General features: G+C 42.7%; 1 protein-coding gene across 1 annotated transcript; it reads left to right on the forward strand.

The window, feature by feature from the left end:
- The first annotated feature begins 2,680 nt into the window (after positions 1-2,680).
- NALF1 (NALCN channel auxiliary factor 1) lies at positions 2,681-3,800 on the forward strand. The gene has a single exon (XM_069203133.1). The coding sequence runs from the start codon at positions 2,836-2,838 to the stop codon at positions 3,613-3,615; it is 780 nt and encodes a 259-aa protein (XP_069059234.1). The 5' UTR covers positions 2,681-2,835; the 3' UTR covers positions 3,616-3,800.
- The last annotated feature ends 20,916 nt before the right edge of the window (positions 3,801-24,716 follow it).

Here is a 24,716-nt window from a genome sequence, read left to right on the forward strand (position 1 = left end):
TCAGCTTCCAAGTGACTGGTACATTTCTAATGCTAACTTGGACTAACCAATTTAACCTCTGGATTATATGGCAAATGCATGTGTGCTGTGACACTGGTTGACAGTGTCACAGCACACAGAGTTAAAATGCCAGCAACATTAATCTGAAACAATACTGGGACCACTCTAAAAAGCTATTCTTTCTTACAGTATGTATCCACTAGATATTGATAAAGGTTATACATATTTTGTGACATGGATTATGTTATCCACATGGTATTAACAAAGATGTATGTGTTGTGCACCTTATCAAGAATATGTAATCACTTTTGTGTGTAAAATTGGAAGTTGTTTCTTAAATCTAACAACACTTGCCTTTGTCAAAGAAGATTTGGCTTGCTGGGTGAAAAATTATAGACTGAGATGTGGCCCTGAGTGAGCTGAGATAAATTCAAGCATTGCATACATCACCTTGTTTTTGTTGCCCTGGATGTGTGACAGGTATGCCTTGACATGGGTACTCTGCTCACTGTGCCACTGGAATCAAGCTATATCTGGCTGACGAACCCTAATATGGGCAAAAACATTCCTGTGTTCTGGTTAAAGGAAAACGTGATCTGGGAGTTTGGGCTGGACGGATTCTATTGGAGCAGGGTCAAGACTGATTTCCTCTTGGCTGGTTCCAAAATGAGGTGACATGATGGGGAACGAATGGTGGATTTGGATGCAGCCCTGGGCGAATGCAGTGGCATAAATTAATTCAAGTATTCCATCAATTGCTTTGCTTTTGTTGCCCAAAGAAAAGGCTCTTGGTAGGCCAAGTGTATCCTCTATTCTATGGTAGTGTTAGCAGAAAGCTCTGGTTTCACTTTGGGTTATACTAAGCTGAAAATGTAGTGTGGAATGCTCTGCCAATTCACATTACGTCCTTTACGTCACTTATTTTCAAACACAACAGGCACTATCATGTGCCACCCTGTTTAGTGTTTGCGTCCAAGACGGTCTCCTGAACAGCAACTCATATTTAACGACACCTAATATATGTTGGCAGTGTGCAACAAGAGGCTAGCAGAGCACACGCTGGGTGTGGGCACAAATCTTTCAAGTGCTCGCGTGTGAGGCGCTGCGCACGCAGATCAGGAAACCCCCTTTGATGGAATGCGACAAATATTAGAAAAAGCAATGCGGGGAAATGAAGGGAAACCTCTGGGTGCACCATCTGCCAGCGCTGCTTAGGAGATCTTCCGCGGGTTCTCCTAATTCGTCAGGCTTTGGCAGCCAAAGCCTAATCCCTTCCCATCATTAGAGTCAGGGACCAGAGAAGCCGCTCCCAGAAGTCACGGGCTGCCCCCGCTGCTCTTTAAACCTATAAAGGTGGCTGATGGAGACTTATGAAGCCGCTGCACGCCTTTTGACACCCACCATGCGACGATTAGCCGGCCGTGCCTTGCATGCCTGTGCTGCTGGCCTCAGAGGCGTCCACTGGACCAGCCCACGAGCACTGCCAAGTGCCGCTCCGCTCTGAAACGGCATGTATTATTCAGCTGCCTTAAGACTGCAGATGCATCTTTCAGTATCGCTGCGGTGCGTGCGTTTTTTTTTGTTTTATGCTGGGCTTCAAAACGCTAACACTAAGGGGCACCAGAGACCTGGGCTGCTGCACGGAAATAAAGCGTTAACCGGTTGCTGCAGAAGTGAACTCATAACTTATATAAAAGAAAGGACGCACAGAAAAAATCGCGTGAGGGAATAACGACGGGTTCAGTAGTAACCCCGACAAAGGTACCACAAAACAGAAGAGCTTCTAGATATATTTCGCTTTTGTGGCACGGTTGCCATAGAAGGGAAATAAAAGAGCGCACATGCACAAATGCGGGCTTTATTGTGAGAAATGTTGCGGTGGTTTCAGTGGTTGACTGCCTCCTCCCATGGTCCGAGACTAGTTCACCTGCACATTCCGTTGTTTGGTCATTGCTTTTTAGGGTTTGTGGGGTCAGAGGGACCCTAAAGATACAGGTGTGAAAAGGCAGAGCTAAAGCAGGTGAATAAAACGCACCAGCACACGGTGTCCTGGGCTGCGTTAGGGTTTAACGATGACAGGAGTTGCCCACCCTCCCCCATCACTGCCTGTCGCCTCACTCCATTAGCGCATGCCGTAGGACCCTCTATGTCCTCGCCGTTCCACCGCACTATGTAAATGGGGGATTTCAAGGAAACGCCGGCATGGTGAGCCAGATGACATGTGTTTACCCGCGATCCCCCACCCTCCTCCTCTCCTCCTCAAGCATGAGGCAGAGCCGCCAGTGCGCCAGGGCAGGGAGAGCGCTCGGTGCTGGGGATGACGCAGAAGAGGCAGCTCCCCCCAAAAAGAGTTTCAGGACAAAGATGGCGACCACCTAGACCCGGACCAAGATGACTGTGGCCGTCGGTAGGCAGTACGCAGGGTATTCCGCCTGCTGCGCCAAGGCCAAGACGCCAGGCTGAGCGGGGCGCCTGCGCTCCTCCACCCAGAGCCCAGCGCGTCCTCTGCCGCCGAGGGGAAAGGGAGAAGGCGGATGAAAGTGCGGACTGCGCGTCTTCGTCGGGAGGGTGGCATGCTGTCACGGGCTCCGGGGCTATGGGGGCCTGCTGTCTGACCATGCCCGGGTCCAGATCCCCCTCGGTACACGTTGGATGGGTTTAACTCCTTGGCATCCGCAGCCACCTGCACCCGTCCCAGCCTAGGGTGGGGGTCGGGAGTCAGCGGACCTCACCGGACCCGCAGGGGAGAGGCCAAACCTTCCCCGAGTCAATGAATATTGTGGCGCCATTGGGAGCAGCGGAGCCCTGGCGGTGGAGTCGGCCCGGTCCCAAAATATGAGCAGGGGCGCCTGGATGTGTCGACAGCACGATGACGGCCTGAGGATCTGTTTCGCACCCCGGGAAAACGAGAAGCCCTTCACTGATTCGGAGAGGGCGCAGAAATGGCGCCTCTCGCTGGCCTCCCTGCTCTTCTTCACCGTCCTGCTATCTGATCACCTGTGGTTCTGCGCCGAGGCCAATCTGACGAGGACCAGGGAGAAGGAGCTGGGGCCCATGGCCGCGATGGGTGGCAGCCCCTCTCCTCCTCCACCGGCGGCCCACCTCCTCTCTCCCACCCCCAGCTCCTCTTCGCAGAGGAACCACACCAGAGGCAAAAAGGATATTTTTCTAAGAAATTTTACCAAACCTGTGTGTCAGCTAGAAAACTCTTACCCCCTTAGTCCGTATTCTGGTCAGTGCTTCAACGTGGAGAATGCTGAATATGTCTGTAGGACCTTGAACCAGCGGCCGGCCAGGAAGGCCACCCGCCTGGAGCTAAGCGATTTTTACCTTTCCTTTTGTAATTCCTACACACTTTCGGATCTGTTCGCCGGGCTCTCGAACCCGGACACTTTTAACTGCAGCGGGGATGTGGTCCAGGATGGGGATGGGCCTGGATGCAAGCAGTGCGTCCAGGCGTACCAGAGCTACGACCAACATGCTCAGGAGAAATTCGACGAGTTCGAGCTTTTGCTACAGAAGTATTTGCAATCGGACGAGTATTCGGTGAAATCGTGTTCGGAAGACTGCAAGGTATGGGGCCGCAATGTGGCTGACTCGGTGCAGAATGTGTAACCCGGTGCGGCCACAACTTGCAAAAAGTCACCCCGATCCACTGTGCCTCCGAGAAGTAGCGCGCAGTGCGCGTCTGTGGCTTATTTATGAAACGTGCTGTCTAGGGCTGTGTTTCTATGCGGTTTTATAGAAAGGTAGGGGTACGGGGTGCATGCTAATGAGGCGCATCTACTGTGAAAAAGCAGGGTGGCGTGTGCGCCTTTTCGTGTTCTGTGTGGTTACTGGGCGCTTGACGTGTGGCAGAGCACCACTAACTGGCACTGCCAGGCTGAGTGGCATAAGTCAGAGGGAGCAAGTGTGTCAACCACCTGTCTTGGTGATTTTAAACATGCTCTAGAATGTTTGGTAGCCCTGCAACTCTGTTTAACTCACAGGCTCAATGCTACTGTTGTTGCTAGACTGTATTCACCCCTCGATTGTGTTATGTTCCCAGGGTTGTGCAAATTTCCGTATGGTGTTTTGGGTAACAAAGGATGCCTTGCACGTCGCCTCTGGCAGCAACTTTCAGGATGGGAAGCTTTGGACAATTCTTGAAAGATATGCTTGTTTTGTGACAAATCGGTGCGTAAAAATGAGCGCCGTTCTTGTGCAGCGTGATCTTTCCCCGTGTCACAAATCCACCATTTCTGTCGCGTCGAAAACAATGTGTGCTTTTGTAGATTGCGCCTTGTGTCCGCCTCCCATTGCACAGCATTGTGGACTGGACCCGCTCAAGGACTAGAGCGGATGTAAACAGACACTGCAGTGACCTTTGGTGGGGCGGCAATGGTGGCAGCATTTTAATAGGCTTCATCAATATTCGCGGTGTATCTCCATCCCGCTCCTAAGAGATTATCTTTCTTGCTGGCTGGGAGGAGGTCTACCTCGGCTGAATTGGACTTCTATGCAACAGCCTGCTGTCACGCACTGTCCCTCTCCCTAATCAGCGAAAGGGGCAGTGGGTAGATTCTGCTGAACACTGCGCAGAGGTGTTGCCTGTTCCACTTGATGTCCCCCAGGAAGAAACACGCCTGCCTGTAACTTAATTATTACCGTGCGGGCTGCAGCGCTGGGAGGCGCTGCATGAGGCTGGCTCTGCGGTGCACGGCGTGGTTTGTGGCTTATGAAAGGCACTGAGAGGCATTACAGCGAAAGGTGAAATGTCGGCACATTATGCATTGGTTCTCCCACCCGCACTTCTGCCGGTGATAAATGAGATGTTGAAGTCTGGTCGGATATTCTGGTGTCAGAGAGCGGTTGCAGCACGGCTGTCCCGTGTGGGCCTCTTTGTTCACTGTATGCAGCAAAAGGCGGTTGCATTGGCTGCTGCCTCGCAGCAAAAACAGGAGTGAATTCTGATAGATATGTAGCCAGTGACAATCTGTCTGTTTTATTCGACACCCCCGGGACGCGTTGAGATCTGCCGATGTTCCATTGTGTGCAATTGGTTGTTATGTACTATGTGACGTTGTGATGTCATCATGGGATATGCCACCCAGTGCATGGGGGTGGCCCCTGTGAGCGTGGCACTGCATATTCACCCTAAATAGTATTGGAAATGAAAATCGTATTTCTGTAGGCCAAACGGAAAAATGAATTAATACAAGTAATTCTGTTAAACCACATGTATTGGTTATAAATGGTATTGCAGTACAGACGTACAACAGTGAATCTGTGGAACATTTTACCCCACCCCTCTTCCCCGCCACATACCCCTGCCACAACCGTGTGTTTGAATACACACATCGCACTCACGCAGGCAGTGATCGTGTATGCTTGTATCCGCATAAGGTATGGCGCATCCAAACAGAGGCAGGCTGGTGTGTAGTACTGCCACAGTCCGTGGCCCCAACATATCAACGCAGGCTTGTCAATGCATGACGCTTGTGTGATCTACGCTGGACTTACAATTGTTTCGCTTATATAACAAGCCACGATGCAACAAATCCCACGACGCACGCTGTGTATACTAGTAATAGCGAATCTACGCTGTCTAAAACCAGGGGACGTGGTTTAGGCATTATTCCACAATCTGTGCCTCAAAAGAGGTCACATGCATGTAGGCTGGTGAGCAGAGCCGTGTCCTAGTTCAGTGAGTCGGCAGGTGAAATGGCTCCACCAACACGGATGAAGGAGCAGAAAGGCCCAGCTGATATCTTGGGAGAACGCCTGTTGTTGCCTCGAATGCTAAGTAAAGCAACGAGGAAACAAGAAAGTTGATAGCCTGTACACTTTCTCTTTTTTTATGTTCTTACTGATTGTTAAAACGAATACAAAGTGTGGTTCTGCCTTTGTTGACAGTAGAAGGTGTGACGGTAATGTCCGCAGTAAAAGATCTGGGAGTGTTGTGTGGCAAGACGGCTTTCATACAGTAACTGGGGTCCTGGATGTTGAGGGAGGCCTGCTCAAGGGATTGCAGGTCACAGTGCAGAAATCAGGAGCGCCGCCTCTCTCTGGAAGGCTGCCGACGCGCAACACGCAGTGCCTGGTGCTGAAGCTGGCCTGTGCCAGCTACCTACAGGACAGCAGTGTGTGTTGTGTTTCCATGCTTTGTGGTTTCTGGAACTGTGATAACTGTGGTAACTCTGTGAGCCAGGTCTGTATGTGTCTTGTGTCATTGTCCACTCAGAAAGAACAGCAATCTAGAGAGCAGTCCTTTGCGGGCAGAACTTGGGTTCCTAGATTGGGGGGAGACCTGCTCAAAGGGGTGCCCCTGAAGGGCCAAGGAATTGCTGTGAGCTCCCCGTGGTGCTGAAGGCAGTCTCATCGGCGGGCTTGTGCTGGATACTACCAGTTGAGAAGCATAAGTTTTGTGTTTCTGGTCCTTACGTGTGTTAGGTATTTGTAAGACTGGGATGATAACCTTGAGCGCCAGACTTGTCTCTCAGAACGGAGTTCTCTCAAACGTGAGGGGTGGGTGAGGGGCACTGCACTGAGGAGACCTGCGCGGGTGAGGGCTGCCGGACAGCGCACAGAACGCGGATCCTGGAAGGCTGCTCATGCTCAGCGCTGTCCGTGGTGCTGAGACCACAGGCTGCGGCTTGCACGTGCTGGCTGGAGAACAGGCGTGAATGCGTGCGGGAGAAGCTCCGACAGATCTGCCGCCTTTGATTGTGAGATGCAGCACAAAGGCAATGCGATCAGCGCAAACAAACAGTGCTTCCAAGCGTCAGCCGCTCACAAGGTCACCCCTTCATATAATCTCATTTATTTAATAAGCAATCACTATGACTGTGGCCGTTCACTCGTTTCACACACCTCGAGCGGGTAACTGGCCCCTTAAAGTAAAATCTGAACGCAGAGTGAAGAAGGGCGAACTTATATTGTCTTCCAAACAGCAGACACAGCAAGGGACACCCCATCGGAATAGAGGATCTTGAGGGTACACTTTGTGATGCAACGATTGTTTATCATTGTGTGTGTTTCAAGTGAAGGAGCGTCCATGCCTGCGGAATGGGCCGAACGCGGGGGAGTGAGTGTTTGGGGGTGTCGTGCAGTGATTGATATGGGTCAGAATGTGTGAACTCCGCACTAACAATCGCTGCATTCCTAACACACGGCAGTACAGAAGCCTTAGCGAATATTTATTTCTAACAGACCACGCACATTGTGTTGCATAGCACAGCATGAAACAGTTTGCAATGACAGCGATCGAACCAGTTCTAGACTAAACACCTCCACAGTCTGGTGACTGGCTGACTTTGGTCGTTGTCACTTTCGGCTATGTTTACAAAACATCTAAAGTGAAGCTAGTGTGCACCTAGTCCGCATTAACTCCTAAACGGAGTATTTACATGCTTCTCTTCCGTGCTGGAATACTGACGACACCTGTGTACATATTTTGTCAAGGTCTCGACTATTACACTATATTGTAACCAGTGCATTACTTTGTTTTTCGTAAGAAGCAGGGCAAGTGGAATTATCCGACAGGTCAGAACCAAAATATGTAAGTTATGCTGCCAGAAAAAGTTAATAGTGCAGCATACTGAGACATAATTTATAATAGCATTATTTAATTATTTTGCTATTTTAACACAGATAACAGTACATTGACAAAAGTTTCATCTCATAAGTATCAGACTGGCACTCAACTACCACAATACGCAGCTTGGGCAATCCACTGCACGACAACATGTGTTGCCGTGTTCTAAGGAACTTTTGAACCGTTTTAGCTAGATACATTTTTTCATCTGCACACTTTATAGCAGATAGTAGATTATATGGCAAATGCACCAAGCCCATACTTTTGCAGAAAACAATACAGCCACAGAATCCTGTAATGCCACTGCCCTTGATGACATAGTGGGAAACCTGAACAACTGGCTAATTTACAGCTGGCACGCTCTCAACGATGATTACTTTGTGTTAACACCTGACTTGGCAATTTGTTTTTCTTTTCATGCCTCATAAACATTCAAGAGCAGTTTTCAATAAATTATAGCCTGTAGTCAAAACCTGCAAAATCTGTACTCACACTGTACAGTGCCACGCTCAAGGTGACAGCACCGAAGGGCAGTATCATGAATACGGTTCAGATCTCGAGGTCAGTTGCAGTTTCTCCGAAGGTAGAGACATGTCACGCGAGCGAGGTCGCAAGGCTTTAAACTCTGACATGACAACTTGTTACTGTATGTTTTTATGGGTGTCCCTGAAGTTGTAGCATGTCCTAAGCATATGCACACCATGCAGCACTTTACAGGCCTGTGACATCAAGACACGTCGATATGCTTTGGCCTATACATGTAATCGGAGATCTTGTTATATAACATAACATGCATATTTGTAAAGAGCACGTTCCCCCAAGGCTTGGGTTTCTTGGTGATGAATTAGCAGTTTTTTCTACTCACCTCAATGGTACTCATTTTGTCTATGTCAAATGTATGACAGGATTAGTGGACCTGCTGGGATTGAACCTGTGACTGTCAGGTCAAACACAAACCAATGAAGTGAATGTATTACTCCACTGAGTCAATGACGCAGCACAAGCTATACATAAACTCTATATCAGGACAACAGCTAGATGTTTAGTGTTGAGCACACAAGTGATCTGGCCTGTTGTAATCTCTCTGTGGGCTTTTAATCATGGCCACTTTTGTTATACATTCTTTGTTGTGCTTGTCTTAAATGCTTCAATTTTGTCACTTTCCCTCCTTTGTGTGCTGAGTTCCCTCCCAGGCAATTTCACTAAGTAAACATTTTTGCTGACCATCACATCACGTCATACTTTCTCCTGTTAAGGTGATGCATGGCTCCTCCTCCGGTTTCAGTTTACCTTCCATCCCAGCCGCGATCCTTTCTAGGCATTCATGCAGGGAGCCAATAATTGTTGCCCTCACGCTCATGGCAGCAGTGGCGCTTTGAATCGGCTCGCCTATGTCAACTGTTTTACTTTAATTTTCAATTTATGTGGCAAGAGAAGTCCATTTAGGAATTTACAAGGCTAATAGCTCTAATTCGAGCAAACATGAGACCCATTGCATTGAAATGCTTGTTTTGGTATTACTGCAACAAACCCAGTGCTTACAACTGTACATGCATCATAACAACATGCATACACTTTAGGGTCTACAGTATATGGGTACAAATTGATTGAATGGTGAGTGTTTTTAAATTAAGCAGACAAATATGCATTTGTGCTTTTTCTCATTCGGAGTTCTCTTCAGCCAACCATGTAATAAGAAAGGGCAGAAGGTGTGCTTTCAAACCTGGCACATCTGTTTGGACTATGACTGTGAGCTCATTAGTTGATGCGCCTCTCCCTGTTTTGCTATGTCACACACAATGGTGCACTACATTGATATCTATGGCAACCAGGCAGCAAGTGCACTCCACAAGTGGCAATGGGCCATTTATTCCAAAGTGAACACTGTAGGAGTTTTCTATTGCCTATTTTAAGTTGTGTAAACAGCTGTCCGTTTCAGTTTTTAACACTTTCAGCTGGATTTGAGCTCACAAGAAATATATGATTTAGAAAACAAACTCAGGTGACAAGCTCAACACCCTGTAGCCCCACTTAACACATTTAATTAAACTTCCAGTGCACAGGTTAGTTGGAAATGCCAGGATGCTGTGGCGTGTGGCAGTGGTATCGTTTGCTACACATTTCTTTAATTGTGCTTCACAGTGTATATAGCTTATTCTCTCTTTCCAAAGGCCAAACATACAAGTTTGATAAGAAAAGACACACCCAATACTGTATTGTAACAGTAATCGAAACACAATCATCCTGTAATATACCCCATTTTGTCATACACTGTCACAAATATCCATAGTGGGATTGTTTGAGATGCAATATGTAAGGTTAATCAATAGGCCCATATTTAACAGAAAATGAGGGAGCACAACGCTGTGCCAAAATTGTCAGTGCTGCGCTCTGTCATTTTCGTAACGCAGGGATGCACTGTACTTAATTGAATACGGCGCACCACTGTGTTGTCCCGTGTGTTGGTGCTAAATTAAGCTGCCTAGCGCCAACGCAGGCATCCTTGCACCATGGTGCAATGATGTCTGCTTTGAGGGGTTTGATTGTTTATGTGTGGGAAGGTGTCCCTTCCTGCACATAAACAATCATTAATGGCAATTTGGCACTGCTGTGTGTGCTGCAGAATGCATCACTCACAGAAGTGCCAAAGTGTCCTTTTGAAATTATTGTTTATGTGCAGGAAGGGACACCTTCCTGCACATAAACAATCATGTCTGGCATTTTGCTCTTTCTATGCATGCAGCAAAAAAATGAGGAGGAATAAAAGTATTCCTCCTTGCTGCGCCTTGCTAACGCCACCCCTGGGGTGACGTTAGATTTTGGTGCTGCCTCAGGTTTACGAAAACCTGTAAATCTGAGGCAGCGTCAAAATGAAATGGGTGTTGCTGTGGCACGCCCACAGCAACACCCATGGAACTCCCCTTCCACGTAAAGGGCTGCGTGTGAAGGGGCCATATTTAGAAGGTGGTGTAAAGCCACTAAAAGTGGCTTAATGCCACCTTGTAAATATGGCACAGGGCGTTGCGCCACCAGTGCATCATGAAAAGTGATGCTCCGGAGGCACTAGGAGCTCTTAAAATGCCCCTGATTTTATACTGGGACGGGCGTACCTTGTGTAATTAGTGATAATTCAGTAAAATTAGAACAAAAGCACACAAGATTACATAGAATTACACAAGGAGCATAACCTTGAGTTTAGCACTATTTTCATAGTGCAAAATGCAACCTCACATCCAAAGTGGAACCGAGGATGGGTTTTGCTCTCAGAAATTAATGGTAAATAAAACTGGAAAGCCAGCAGAAGCTTGCACCGTGTTCTTCTGCTCTTGCAGTAGACATTTCCCCCTCTCTAATTACTGTAAATTATGTGAGCAAGCACAATTGCATACATTTCAGTAATTTTACATGGGAATGGTAATCAAAATTACTGAAATTATTCAGATTACTCTAGTGTAATTACAATTTTGCCCAGGTCTACTTCATAGCTAATCCTACTGGACCAGAGGAATGGTATATAGTGATCTAAGGGGCATATTTATACTCCGTTTGCGCCGAATTTGTGTCGTTTTTTTCGACACAAATTCGGCGCAAAACTAACGCCATATTTATACTTTGGCGTTAGACGCGTCTAGCGCCAAAGTATGAGGAATGAGCGTCATTTTTTTGCGTGAACGCCTTCCTTGCGTTAATGAGATGCAAGGTAGGCGTTCCCGTTTAAAAAATGACTGCGACGCAAATGCGTCGTATTTATACTCCCGGGCAAAAATCACGCCCGGGAGTGGGCGGGGCAAAAAACCCCGCATTTGCGCCTCTTTTTAACGCCTGGGTCAGGGCAGGCGTTAAGGGACCTGTGGGCTCAAAATGAGCCCAGAGGTGCCCTCCCCTGCCCCCAGGGACCCCCCCTGCCACCCTTGCCCACCCCAGGAGGACACCCAAGGATGGAGGGACCCATCCCAGGGACATTCAGGTAAGTTCAGGTAAGTATAATTTAAGAAAAAAAAAAAAAAATTTGGGGCATAGGGTGGCCTGATTTGTGCCCCCCTACATGCCACAATGCCCAATGACCATGCCCAGGGGACATAAGTCCCCTGGGCATAGCCATTGGGCAAGGGGGCATGACTCCTGTCTTTACTAAGACAGGAGTCATGTAAATGGCGTCTGGGCGTCGTTAAAAATGGCGCAAATCGGGTGGAGGCGATTTTTTTGCCTCTACCTGACTTGCCCCATTTTAAGACGCCCTAACGCCATTTTCCCCAACGCCAGCGCTGCCTGGTGTACGTGGTTTTTTTCCACGCACACCAGGCAGCGCCGGTCTGCTAGCGCCGGCTAACGCCATTCAATAAATACGGCGCCCGCATGGCGCTTCAGAATGGCGTTAGCCGGCGCTAATCTTTTTGGCGCAAAACTGCGATAGCGCAGTTTTGCGTCAAAAAGTATAAATATGGCCCTAAATCTTTCTAAATACTGCTGCATTTATAAATGTAACTCAATCTTATATCTCTAATGAGTAGATGATGCTTCGTTAATTAAGAATGTCAGGCCCTGTTGTTGGCATGCTTGGGACACAATATGACTATTATGGGTCATGTAGGTAGTTTCTCCCCGTGGCCTGCTGTGATTTTTGCTTGATATGCTCGGGAATGAGTGACTCTCTTGTCTTCTTTGTCGTTTTGATCCTCCCTTTTTCATTACTCTGGTCTTCTCTCACCATTTGGACGGTAAGTGGCCTGTTGGTTCTGTGGGTAAGTTGGGTAGTCGGGGCTCCATTGTGGGCGTGTACTTACAGCCCTGTGGGTGGATCAAGATTTGCAGAGAGTATTGGATCTTTGATTTTTATTAAGAATATGTTTTAACTATGTATCCTCATTAGGGACTCCTTTGCTAACACCTTAACAGTGGTTTGTGATCCATTGTACTCTCAGCTGTTATGAAATGATTACACCGGGTTAGCTCAAATTCGGAAAAAAATATTAAGAACGAATGTCAGACTCAAAAAAATGTTGTCACATGATATTATCTCTCTTCCATTGTGTCCCTGTGTAAAGCTGACATTGCATGGCGAAATGCAGGAGCAGCCGGAAACCCTTGTAAAGAATGGGTTCCTGCTGGTGTATCAAGGCTGTATATAGCTGATGTCCAGTAGGGACTTTGCAAACCCCCCAGGCCAAAGGCACCATCCACTAAATATTTTTTTGTGTTCTATGAAAGTTTGAAGGGGGTCGCAGTCACTGTTGGTGTAAAGTCACACCACTCTCTGTCCACTCTCTCTCCTCTCTCACATTCTGAAAATATTTTCAAAGATGAAAGATCTGCATATGTATTAGGTTTTTGGTGCGTTTCTTGAGAAGTGCTAGTTTTCACATTGTGCAATTTGTGCAATTTTTTTTGCAGAATTCATGAATAGAAATCTGTGCTTCCTGAATAGTTACTACAGCACTCTAACGTGCAGTTGCTGAATACAGTAATCAATGGATGCATATCAGTGCTAACATGCAGATTTTTGTATTGCAGTATTACATTCTATTACTGGGGAAGGACACTCCCAGACAGTTTCTGACGAACAGGATATAATAAAAGTGTGCAGGTACCTTATTCAGAAAGGAAAGGTGCCTAGGGTGTGTACTGGGGGAAGCATGAGGAAGCAGGTAGGACAATTGCTGTATTTGAAGGTCAACACATTTCATGACATGGCTTTAAAGAATCACAAGAGAGGGAACAGCCTAAATTATAAATTCTCCAGAATTAGGGGGAGGAAAACACTCCTGTTTTTTAGCAGACTCTCACCCATATATTTCAATGTGACTTGATTCATCATGAAGTCCTCACCCGGTATAATTGTCTAAAGTATGTAGTTTCAACCTCTCTTTTAGGGGGAGCACTTTGATATTAGGGCGATCAGTGTTGGGACCAGAAGAAATTAACAATGCCACCCGGTGTCCCCCTATTTACCGAGGTCGTTATTTTTGGGGCACCTTTTGGCAGAATGAAAAATTGAACCAGGATGTACATGGACGTCTACTGGCTCCTACATCCTTTGGACTTAAAGAGCCCACCCCCTTGCATGCCTAACATTCTTTTCAGCCAGGAATAAATACATTGATTCCTTTATGACGGGGGTCAGTGATGATAACTGTCTGAGTTATGCTGTCTATTGGGTCCAAACCAACTAAGAGATGTGCAAGGCAGGGAGGCAGTGTATGGCAGCTCATCCTTTTGACAATCAGGACTACGCACAAATGTGTGATAGCTATATCTCTTCTCTTGTGCACAATAGTTGTCCACACTTAAGTGCCTTTTATGAATTAATGTCAACCTCTCACCATCATTTGTTTTGTTTTGTGTGTGAAAAAACTCTGGCTTCCGAAGTATGGTGGGTGAATTGGATATTGCACACAACATTGAATGAAACAATGTGATATGCTACGCAGAAGTGATTAAGATTCGGTCGGAGGAAAACTACTGCACGAAAGAAGAATGTTTACTTGTGAAGCCAATGTATAAGGAAGGATAATGAATTTACCTTACATATATTTAAAGTCCCGAACTTGGATAGTTGCTAAGTCGGAAATTGAGCATACCAGTAAAATAACATATAATGAGATGTTGTGAAAAGTAAGAGTCACACAATCAAAGCTACAATATTAAAACGTTTGTATTTTATCAAAACTGCATACTCACTGTGAAATTCTGTTCTTGTGATTGTGATGGAAGAGTTTATTAATTTTAGAGGTCCTCCCTATGTCATTGTTTACTTTAATTGTAATGTCTCAGTGGTATGTTCTGGCATAAAGCTTATCCGAGAGGATTACGTTTTTAGCCAGATAATAGTTCACAAATAACTGTCATTTAAGTTGTCAATTTATAGTTTTATCCAAACTGATGTGCTGCAGTTGTGACCAACGTTTCATCACAAGAACATAATTTGTACATTCTCTGCTTTGTAACCTTGCACTGAGCCTGCTTTTAGTGACTTATGTATAAGTGATGATATACATGAGAGTTCTACTGATGGTATCTTTCTTACCTTTCACTCATCATACATTTGTGTAGGTTATCATTTGCAATTATTTTTTTTAAAGGTGTGATTGATGGAAGAATCAAACGTTGTGTTCCGCGGTTAAGAAGCAGAACGCGTTTTTTCACATTTGATTCAAATCCTAGATGCAACCAAACCCATATAAAGCTGTCTTCACAGCAATAGAACACGTGTTCACATCTTTAAATTACTCATGGTCTTAATTTTCCATTGTCGTGCTATAACCAGCCATCGGACGGTTTGATGCTTTCACTTTGTGGAGCATTTTTAACTGCTAGTGGGAGATGCAGATAAGCAAGTGCATACCTTGTAAAGTTTGTTTTGTTTACATGTAGAAAGTGCAATCATATATCATTTAAAGTGCATCAAATTTAATTTAATTGCATCAAGAGTTAGGGCCTTGCTTAAATTTTGGCAGACTGTTAGCGCATCACAACCTTGACGGATATCCCATCTGCTACATTAGTGGTGCCATAGCCTATCATGATCTTTTGGAGTAATCCATCGACCAAACTCTAATTCAGGTACAAAGTTTCTTGACAAAACTGAATGTATGAGGAGCTAAAATCTCAGATTTAGAAATTGATTTTTGAATACAACAGCCTAGCTGTTTCTTTTGATGAGGCATTTCACAATAAGCAAGTAAAACAGCCACGTGTGTGGGCTAACATGCTCCACAATATAAACCTTGACCACCATGATGAACTTCAAGTATATTTGTGCAACATAGTGCACTTAGAAGCATCAGTCTCTGGTGTTATTGACCGGTCGTTCTTTCATTTGTCCTAACGATGAAGCCCAACATTCTGCACTGATCTCGTCGATAACTCCCTAGGAGTATGTTTCCCTTCTAGTCAACAGAGGCCTGATAGAGTGGTATATCTGCTGGATTTTGTCTCCAACTATCTTTTATCCTAACTGACAGCAGAACATGTCAGATTCCTTTTGATTACAGTATGAGGGTAAGAGTTCAGTTAAAGGAAGGTGGTCATGTTATTGCCTTTTGCAAATTGGAAATATGAGCTTACTTTTAATTTTTCCCTATTTCCACGTTGCTTAGGAGACAGGTGACCACAAACAGTAGAGGTCCAAGAATGACAACTCATTACCGATGTCATTCCGGCAGGCTTGTACAAATAGAGTAATAATCCCATTATGTCAGTCTCTACAAATGCGTGCATGAAGCTGTTAAACCACATCTTTCCTTCACTAATTAAACACGTTTGCATAAATATGTGTAGAGGCAAACGTGCATATTATTATTGACTGATAAATGTAAAATGTTTCTATGACTTGGTTAAACTTAACAAAAATATAGATGCATTGTTTTACTAGTAGCCGCTGTCGCAGAAAAAGGTAGGAACATCCTTTTAGAATTTGCAGCAAATTACTCATCATTCTGTCAGGGAGTATGTATCACATGATAGTCAGTTATTTTGTATCAGAAAACTGTGGCTAACCTAAGTACAGTCATAGAATGATGAGGTTGTGTATGTGTGTGAGTATGTGTGGGTGTAAAACTTGCTGACAGTTATTGACCACTACTCCCTTTAAAGTCTTGTTGCACTGTATTATTACACACTGAGACAATTTCTATTTCCTGACAGATACTTTCCCATTAAGGAAAAGGTAATAGAATTCCTGCCACAGGGAAAGTCCATAGCCTTTTGGAGAATACTCATAAAATGTGCCACATTTATATTGGGTTTTTACCAGAATATTGAGGAAAACATACAGCTACAGCACAATATGTGGTCAGAATACTGATGACCAAGATATAGGCAATGGGGCATATTTATAAGTCCCTAGCACCACCTTCCACCATCCTAGCATCATTTCTTTTTAGGCTAAGGTGGCATTAAGAAGCCTTTCTCCCACACCATATTTATAAAATACTTTGTTGACCCTTGCGCCACATTATGCCTGCGGCAGGCATAATGTATGCAAGGGGGGTGTTCCAAAGCATGGATGCCCGTAAAAATGGCACAGTGAAATTGAAAACATTTCACTGCGTCATTTTTACTGCCTGCTCAAGGCAGGTTTTAAAGTGACTGACCCATTTTAATCAATAGGCCTCCATGTGTTTTGCTGCATTAGCGCCTACATTTTTGATGGTAGTGCAGCAAGGTGCCACATTAGCATAAAAAATTGTGATGCTGTTGTTCTAACAACTGCCATGGTGTGCCGTATTGTAAATACAGTGCCATCATGGTGTTGTTAGTTGGGGTAGGGGTGACGCAAGAAAAGTGGTGCATCTCGACCATTGCTCATCTTTCTTGTAAACATGCCCCAAAGTGTTTAACTGTAGCAAAGTATAGGTTTACTGAACTCCACAAATATGTCAATTGATGATATATTTATATCTTCAAGGTAGGTAGATATGAAGTTGAGTTTAGTAAATCTTTACTTACCTGTATTCACACATCTTCCCTAAAGTTAGGTTGCCGATATTTAGGTCACACCATAGTGGTCTCACTATATTTATTTCCTAGATATCTGATAATCAATCATTTTTATCTTTTTTATTGAGTAAACAGCGTGCTAGTATCATTCAAATACATTATGTCATATAACCTGTTTAATAGTCATATTTGTTCAAACGGCCTGGTAGGTGGCATTATGTAGTGTGCTGCCCTTTCATGGAGACCATCTATGAGTATGTTATACTCCTCTGTGGAAGTGAGCAGTTTCTGAACAATGCCAAAGGGGCTTAACTTTGGGGGAAAGTCTGAGCCCCCAAAACAAGTTTTACTAGTAAAGGGTTAGTCACAAAGCTTTACAGGAGCGCTCTTATTGCACAAAGCATTAAAGAGGTTTGCATTATGAAATCTAGCTGGTGCACTACACAATTGTGCCACAGAAGTACCTGGTCAAGCCTGAGTAAATAACCCCTTTTTTCCCCAGTTTATAACACCCTCTTGTGGGGCTGGCTCCCACCTTGAAAGATAAGGTATCCGGTGCAAAAGGATATACTCTAATCCTAAAGGGATGCTAAAGTGATGTCAAAGTACCTACTTGAAAGGCCCCTTCAAACACAGATGAATTCCTGTATGCCTTCTCAGGTCAGCTCAATTCTAGATGCAAAACACTGCCCCCACCCCCCTGCAAAACTGCTTCAGAACAGGAAGTGCTGCAATTGGTATAAAAGAGAAGACCTTAAGGCAGGACCAGTGTCACACTACAGAGATTGCGTGCAGCTACCTTGTGGTGTCACCACAAATGGATACAACAGGCGAACAACTTGTAACAAATGGCCTCAAAGTACCATTTTTATTTGGGGAAAGGGAACATACAAAGGTGAAAAATGCATGGGCTTCTGAAAATACTTGAACTGTAACTTCTATCAAATCCGGTTGTAATACCAATACGTGTGGGTCACATTTAAGGCAATAATGACAGGAACTGTTGCTGCCCTAGTTGCTTAGATGAAAACAAGAATACATGAAAAATTAAGCCAATTGACATCTTTCCCTGTGGATTATCTAAAAATACAACATAAATAATTGTACTTTCAAAATATTCTTTCTCAGGTTAAACAATTTTTTCACTTGTTTGTGAAAACTGCTTCTTCTTACTTTTTTTACCTCTAGAATAGGGGTGGTTGAAATTGTTAAATTTGTCCACGTAATATGTGTCTTTTGCTTATGAAAATCAATTTTTCAGGTTGTCTGTTTGAAAACTGTACATGATGGTGTGTCTCATGTACTAAATGTAAGCAAGATATGTGTGGGATTCTGATTCAAGAAGTGCATTTCTCTCACATCAGTTTTACAGTTTCTTTGAAGCATTTTGTTTGAGGAAAAAAATATCAGAAATACGTGTCAGCCAAAAATAGTCTTGCATCAAAAAATGTTTGCCTGGTGGTCGAGTCTAAGCTCTGGTCTAATACATTTTATATAGACCCTGACAACATAGAGAAAATTGAATCCTGCATCAGAACTGCTGGTTCTGTCGAGGCTTTCTTTCAAGTTCTTATTTTTTTTACAGTTATTGGGACTCTTATATGAATGGCCAACTACTATCAAGAGCCGATGTCATAGTCAAAAATATAAACCTGATGCCACAAACTTATTTTGCTGTATGTACGTTAGAGAACTGGACACACACATGAAGGAGAGTGAACTAGTTAATTAGGTTGGTTATCTTGAATGCACACATTCCATGTTAGATATCCAGTACTAACCAGCAGCTTTAGATTAAAGGTGTTGGTTCTGTCTATGTGCAGTATTAATAGTTGCAGAATACAACTATAACAAGATGTTATCAATGTAGTTCCTCACAAATATTACACACATTTCCAAATGCTGCCAACTGTCACTCATTAGGTGTTTGCATACAACCCAGACTAACAGCTATAATTTACACTCCTGCATTGAATCAGAACATGTGTTCTTTAAAAATAGTGCACTTTGTTTTTTTTTAGCTTTCACTTGGTTCTGTATAGTAGGGGCTTCTCTCCTGTCAAATTAAAATCCAGAACAACACCTTTACACTGAGCAGAATTATTCCCTCATGATTTCAGTATTGTTGTAGACTATGAAAGTCATGTGATCAAGTATGTGTCGCAAAAAATAAAAATGTCTGAAGTTTCTCTAAGGCATAAAGGTTTAATTGTTTTAGGCCAAAAATGGTTATTCAAGGGATCGTTTAGTAAATCTCCCTTTAAATATTTTTAATTGTGTGTGTGGGCGGGGAGGGGGGGGGGTGCAGGCATCTAGGAAAATACCAGCTACCAGAAGAAAGTCTCAAACTGCCAAGTAAACTTGTTTGATCTAAACGCAGTGAAAGTTGCAGCACATTTTGCAAATTATTTTCATTAGCATTGACAACAGCATAAAACAAATAATAATGAAATATTAAGCCAGCAAGCTAAATAGCAGTACCTAATATTCCTCAAATACTACTGCAGAATTGGACTGTTAAATTAAGCTTCAATACATACAGTTTGTATATTTGCAGTTTAGCTTTATTTCATGTTATTATTTTTTATCATTTTAAATAGTTGTTTTAAAGATCTTCAGCAATAACATTCATCTGCCTTTGGGGATGGAAAAATATTTTCCTGGAATTAGGTGAGGCCTATATACTTATGTTTTCCATTTTTTAGTGTGGTTTGGAACCCTCAGACATCAGGCCGTCTTCTGCTTTAATTTCTTTATTTAGCTTTCTGCAAGTCAATTGCTTAAAACTAGCTCATTTTTTCATTTAATTCCTCTTCAAGCCTGTTCCAATTTTGAGAGATACAAGAAGTTGCTCAATGGACTCACAGCTTCCCCACAGCACCACCTACAAGGTAAACATAATTAGGGAGCAAATACAGACTGACATGTGTGTTTGTTACTCCCATAATGCAATCATAAAGTACATGGCAGAGGTCTGTACTATCTGAAGGTGAATTGCACCATTCACGATGTGAATAGCAACAGATTTAACACTTAAACTCCTTATAGCTGGATTAGCTGGATGCTCCAATGAAGTATGAGCAAGTGTTTCACCTAATACATAGAGTACCATAAAGCACAGAAAGGAATGTCAGCTGAAGTATAACACAGGCTAAAAACACAGGCGCACAGCAGGTTTGGGAAAAAGGCAAAACCAAAGCAAAAACATGATACAATGAGCTGAAGTCGAATAGCGCCATGAAGCTTGTCTTAACAGCATATGTTGCCCTCTATAAAAGTAATAAGCAAACAATTAAAAGTGAAGCATCCCTTTATTGAAGCAAACTAATCATGCCATTCGCCGCCCCCAGCAAGTGGAATATTGTATAGTGTTTAAACGTTGTCATAAATACTTCAGTCAAATGTGCGGTTGTGCATTGTTGATCTCTCTTACATTTGCACTTGGAGCTCTAAGTGACATGAAAATACATGTCACTGGTTCATAGTCGGTAACAATAATGCAGACGGAGAAGATAACGCATTTTTGAGTGGTTTGTTTACATAATCAGTGTCAAAGATTCAACCCTCACATCGTGAACTGCTGCAAAACGTTGAACAAAGTTTTTTCTAAAAGTGTATGAGGTAAATCGACGATTGAAATGAGATCTTGAAAAAATACACCCCCAAGACAGGAAGCAGAGTGAGGTAATCTCTGCTGATGTTATATTCTCTGAATCACTTCCAATATTATTTTTGTCCTCACCAGTTGGATAACCCTGCACGAATTCTCTCTAAATAAACATGCAAGATGTTAAATACAAAGCTACGTTTATTTTGCTCACTTGTTTCGTATACTTACTTACCTTAGGGTTACAGTGTACCAATCTCTAAAACGTTATGAAAAAAAAGTCTTGACATCTAATTTTTTTGGTAGAATGGCACTATTTAAATATTTACTATTAATTTAAATAAAGACAATCTGGATCTTTTGAGCTGACACTGCTTTTACTCAAATCCTATAACATAAACTAATTCTAGAGCCAATAATCTTTGAATTATGGATGAAATGTATGCCATAGAAAGCATGAGTTTTCCTCTGTTATATGTATATCTATATACATATATATATATATATATATATATATATATATATATATATATACATATATATATATACATATATATGAAAGTATAATCATTTGGTAGACAGCGAATTGTATTGTAGAACCAATATAGCAGCTAAACAATAAATCAGTAACATAAATTATTGGCATGCTTAGAAACACACTATTTAACATAGGTATTTTCCTACTTGATTGTTACAGGGGGTAAACTTTATCTGGATATTACATTTTCCAACAATCTATTTGTTTCTCCAGAAGCTTGGCAGAGCATGTTCAAACAGAATTCCACTGAAATGTTCTAACCCGGTCACAAATCTTTTTCTGTGAGTAATTATCATAACTGATGTGAATTATTATTGAGTTGACAATACTGATTCACATAGCATTTTTCAATGAGTACTTGGGATATACTCCAGGCTTATGTGTCACTTATTCCTGGACGTCCATGTGTAAGGCATGCTTACACAGTCACTGATTCTAAAAAATATTTTCTTTGAGCAGGCATGCATCAGAAGTAAGACAGAACTTTCACAGAAACAGCTTTGCTACTTACTTCATGTTATAAATATTACTTTTCAGAAGAGGTTTAGCAATCGACTTCCATTATTTTCTTGTTATTGGCCACTTTGCAGTTATATATAATTATATTGAGAAAATTAATTTACAAACGTTGAGTTTCTATATTCTGGGCTACAATAACCGTCTTTTGATAATCTCAGATGATAAAATGATTCACCAGAATTAAAATATGCTGAGTCATGTATATGTGTAATATCGGGTATGGAATGTATCTTTTCTATTTTCAGTAGAAGTCAATGATTGTATATAACATGCAAAGTAAAATATACTTTTTTGTTTTGACCATGATTGGCAGGTCATGATTTCTATAAAGATGAAGAGTAATGAGCTTGTGTCTCCTTGTAAGAATGAGAAAAACATTATCAGGTCAGTCACCATTTACGCTCCACTGGTGCACTATGAGCCCCCCTTGAGTGATACTTCTCTGTGGTTCTGATTAGTGTTAAAGGAAACAACAATAGGCATATTTCCTAGTTAATGTGTTTGACACACATACATTTTTTTATTTTCTCACTCACACAGCCATAACATATAACAACACTAGTGAAGTAGCACATCTCCTTCTACTGCAAACAGTTGCAGCTCAATTCTTGTAGGAAATTATTAAAGAGCCCCCAAAGTGTATTTTTGCTGCCTAGAAAAGTGCATACTTAAATAGTGAGGCAGAAGGCATCTTGTGAACAATGCCACTCTCTCTATCAATCAGGTCCCCCAAAGATTCACCATTACAGTGCGTAGCCATTAGTGGTGACTCTCTGCTCACTGCCCACTTACTGGCCACCAAGGGATTGCAGGTCCAGATCTACCATCTGTTCTCTGGTTTCTGTACATCTCTGCATGACAAAAGTGAATGCCATGTAATGAAGAGCCTTTAGCAATTTGCTAGAGACCCAGTGCCTGACCATCCAATCTGTGAGTTCCCTATTCCAGTCTCTCAATTTAGGCTGTAGGCACTGGTCTATCAGGGTTCCCCTATTCAGAGATGATGAGTCTGTGACAGACTTGACTAGCTAAAGGCCCCACATGGCTGCTTCAAAGGCAGCAACCTGTCAACAATCCTACCTTAAAGTTGAGAAGGTCTACACCCACAGGGTGTGAGTCGCAAAGGTAAAAGTACACTTTTGTGTAAGTTTACTATTTTTTGGTATTCGCAATCAATGAGATTACTTTTACTAATAGTAATTTTATAACGGTGGCGACTCATGGCAGAGACTCTGCTCATAAAAAGATAGGCCTGTCCTTTTTTAATGTGCAGTGTTCTCCTTTCTGACTGCAGAGTCTCTACAGTTGTAAATTTCCTCTTACTAAAATGAAACTCGTAGTTTGTGAATACCAAAAAATAGTAAACTTACACAGAAGTGTACGTTTTCCTTTTTTGAATCAGTCCCATAGTTTTATCCAAACAGTCAACAGTACTGACCCAATCATACTAGATTGTGTTAACCCTTCAGCTCTAACATCATTCTTCCTTGCTGGACGGTTCACAGTGTTAACTTCCTCCTAGGCTTCCAAACATTTTGCTTTCCTTGTTCCTAGACACTTGTACGCCTCTTACAGTCTTTAAGTTTCTATTTGCACACTAACACATACTTGCAGGAAGGGACAATCTACTGGAGGAAAATACGTGCCTTTTTATCTACTAACTTTTAAATTCTGATCAAATCATTTTGACTAGCAAAGCACTTTAAGGATTTGTATTTTCTACACATTTTAATTATTCTGCAACTGTTTCTTAAGTTTTCACTTGGCCTTTCCACATGGCTATGTGAGGGAGCACATATACCATGTTCAGTCACTCATAACCCCTCAGCAAATGATCCCAGGCTAATTTTGTGGTCATGCAATGTTAAACCATGCCACATACCTTCTAGAGACTCTTTGCTGCCTTTATTCAGATAGCTGAATGAAAGCATTTTGGTATCAACACATCAAGGTTTCTAACCAAAAGCATATCTTATACAAAAAGGTAAGTAAATGTCTACTAAAAGTAATTGGAATGCAGCAACACATTTTCATAATTTTGACTTGATGATTGTATCCATAAACAAATACACAGCAGCCTTCTTAAAGATACCTAAACAAGAATAATGCATCTCTGGATATGAATATAAATCGAGCACTTGCATAAGGACCATAACCCAACTCATTGATCCAAGCACCTCCCTCACACATTGAGGGCTCAAATGTAGATCTAAGGGCCTGATTTAAACTTCGGAGGCGGATATCCTGTCCACTTAAATATAAATCACAAAGGAAATTATGGGATTTATATTTCGGTGGATGGGATATTCATCACCGTTGTGACAGAGTGACTCCTCCACCAAACTCTAAATCAGGCCCTAAATCATGTAACCCAGCACAGCAAGTTAAGTTGCTGCACTGAGTTGCGAGAACAGGAGAAGCAGAACAGTGCCATATCTACAAAGAAGTAGAGCTGTTCTCCACTTTTTCTGCACTATCACAATTTATGCTGCTGTGCGACAAGCAATTTCCTCCTTTTATCTGTGCTGCAAAATGCAGTTCACATGCAAAATAAAAAAAAGGAGAAATATTTTTTTTTTCTCCTTGTTACACCAGCCTCTAAAAGGTGGAAGATTTTGGCACAAATCTATGTCTACAAGTCTTTGTGGATATAAATTTGCATCATTATCCATAGGTAGATGCAAGGTAACCCTCATACACCACCAATTGAATGCCTTCTTGAGGCAAAGTACTGTAAGGCAGCTCTTTGTGCTGTGTTACTTTAAGTTATAATGCAACGCTAGTCATGATTTGCATTTGACCGTGAATACCAACCCAACGCTTTGTTTGAGGTCTGCATTAAAAAAGTAATGCAAACCTGACACAGAGTGTAAATATGGGCGTAACATGCCACAGATAAAACAGAATTTCTGGGTGACTCTAGAAAAAGTTACTAAGCCATAAACCATAGCATTTATGGATAACATTATTTGAATGCTTTTGCAAAGTAGCTGTGGGCTCTACAAAAGAGATATATGTTGATAAATAAACTATGATCA

This window comes from Pleurodeles waltl, chromosome 8 (assembly GCF_031143425.1).
Source record: "Pleurodeles waltl isolate 20211129_DDA chromosome 8, aPleWal1.hap1.20221129, whole genome shotgun sequence".
Taxonomy (NCBI): domain Eukaryota; kingdom Metazoa; phylum Chordata; class Amphibia; order Caudata; family Salamandridae; genus Pleurodeles; species Pleurodeles waltl.

Bases quoted from the DNA above. Each gene is read 5' to 3' on its own strand.
- NALF1 (XM_069203133.1), top strand. From the start codon at position 2,836: ATGAGCAGGGGCGCCTGGATGTGTCGACAGCACGATGACGGCCTGAGG.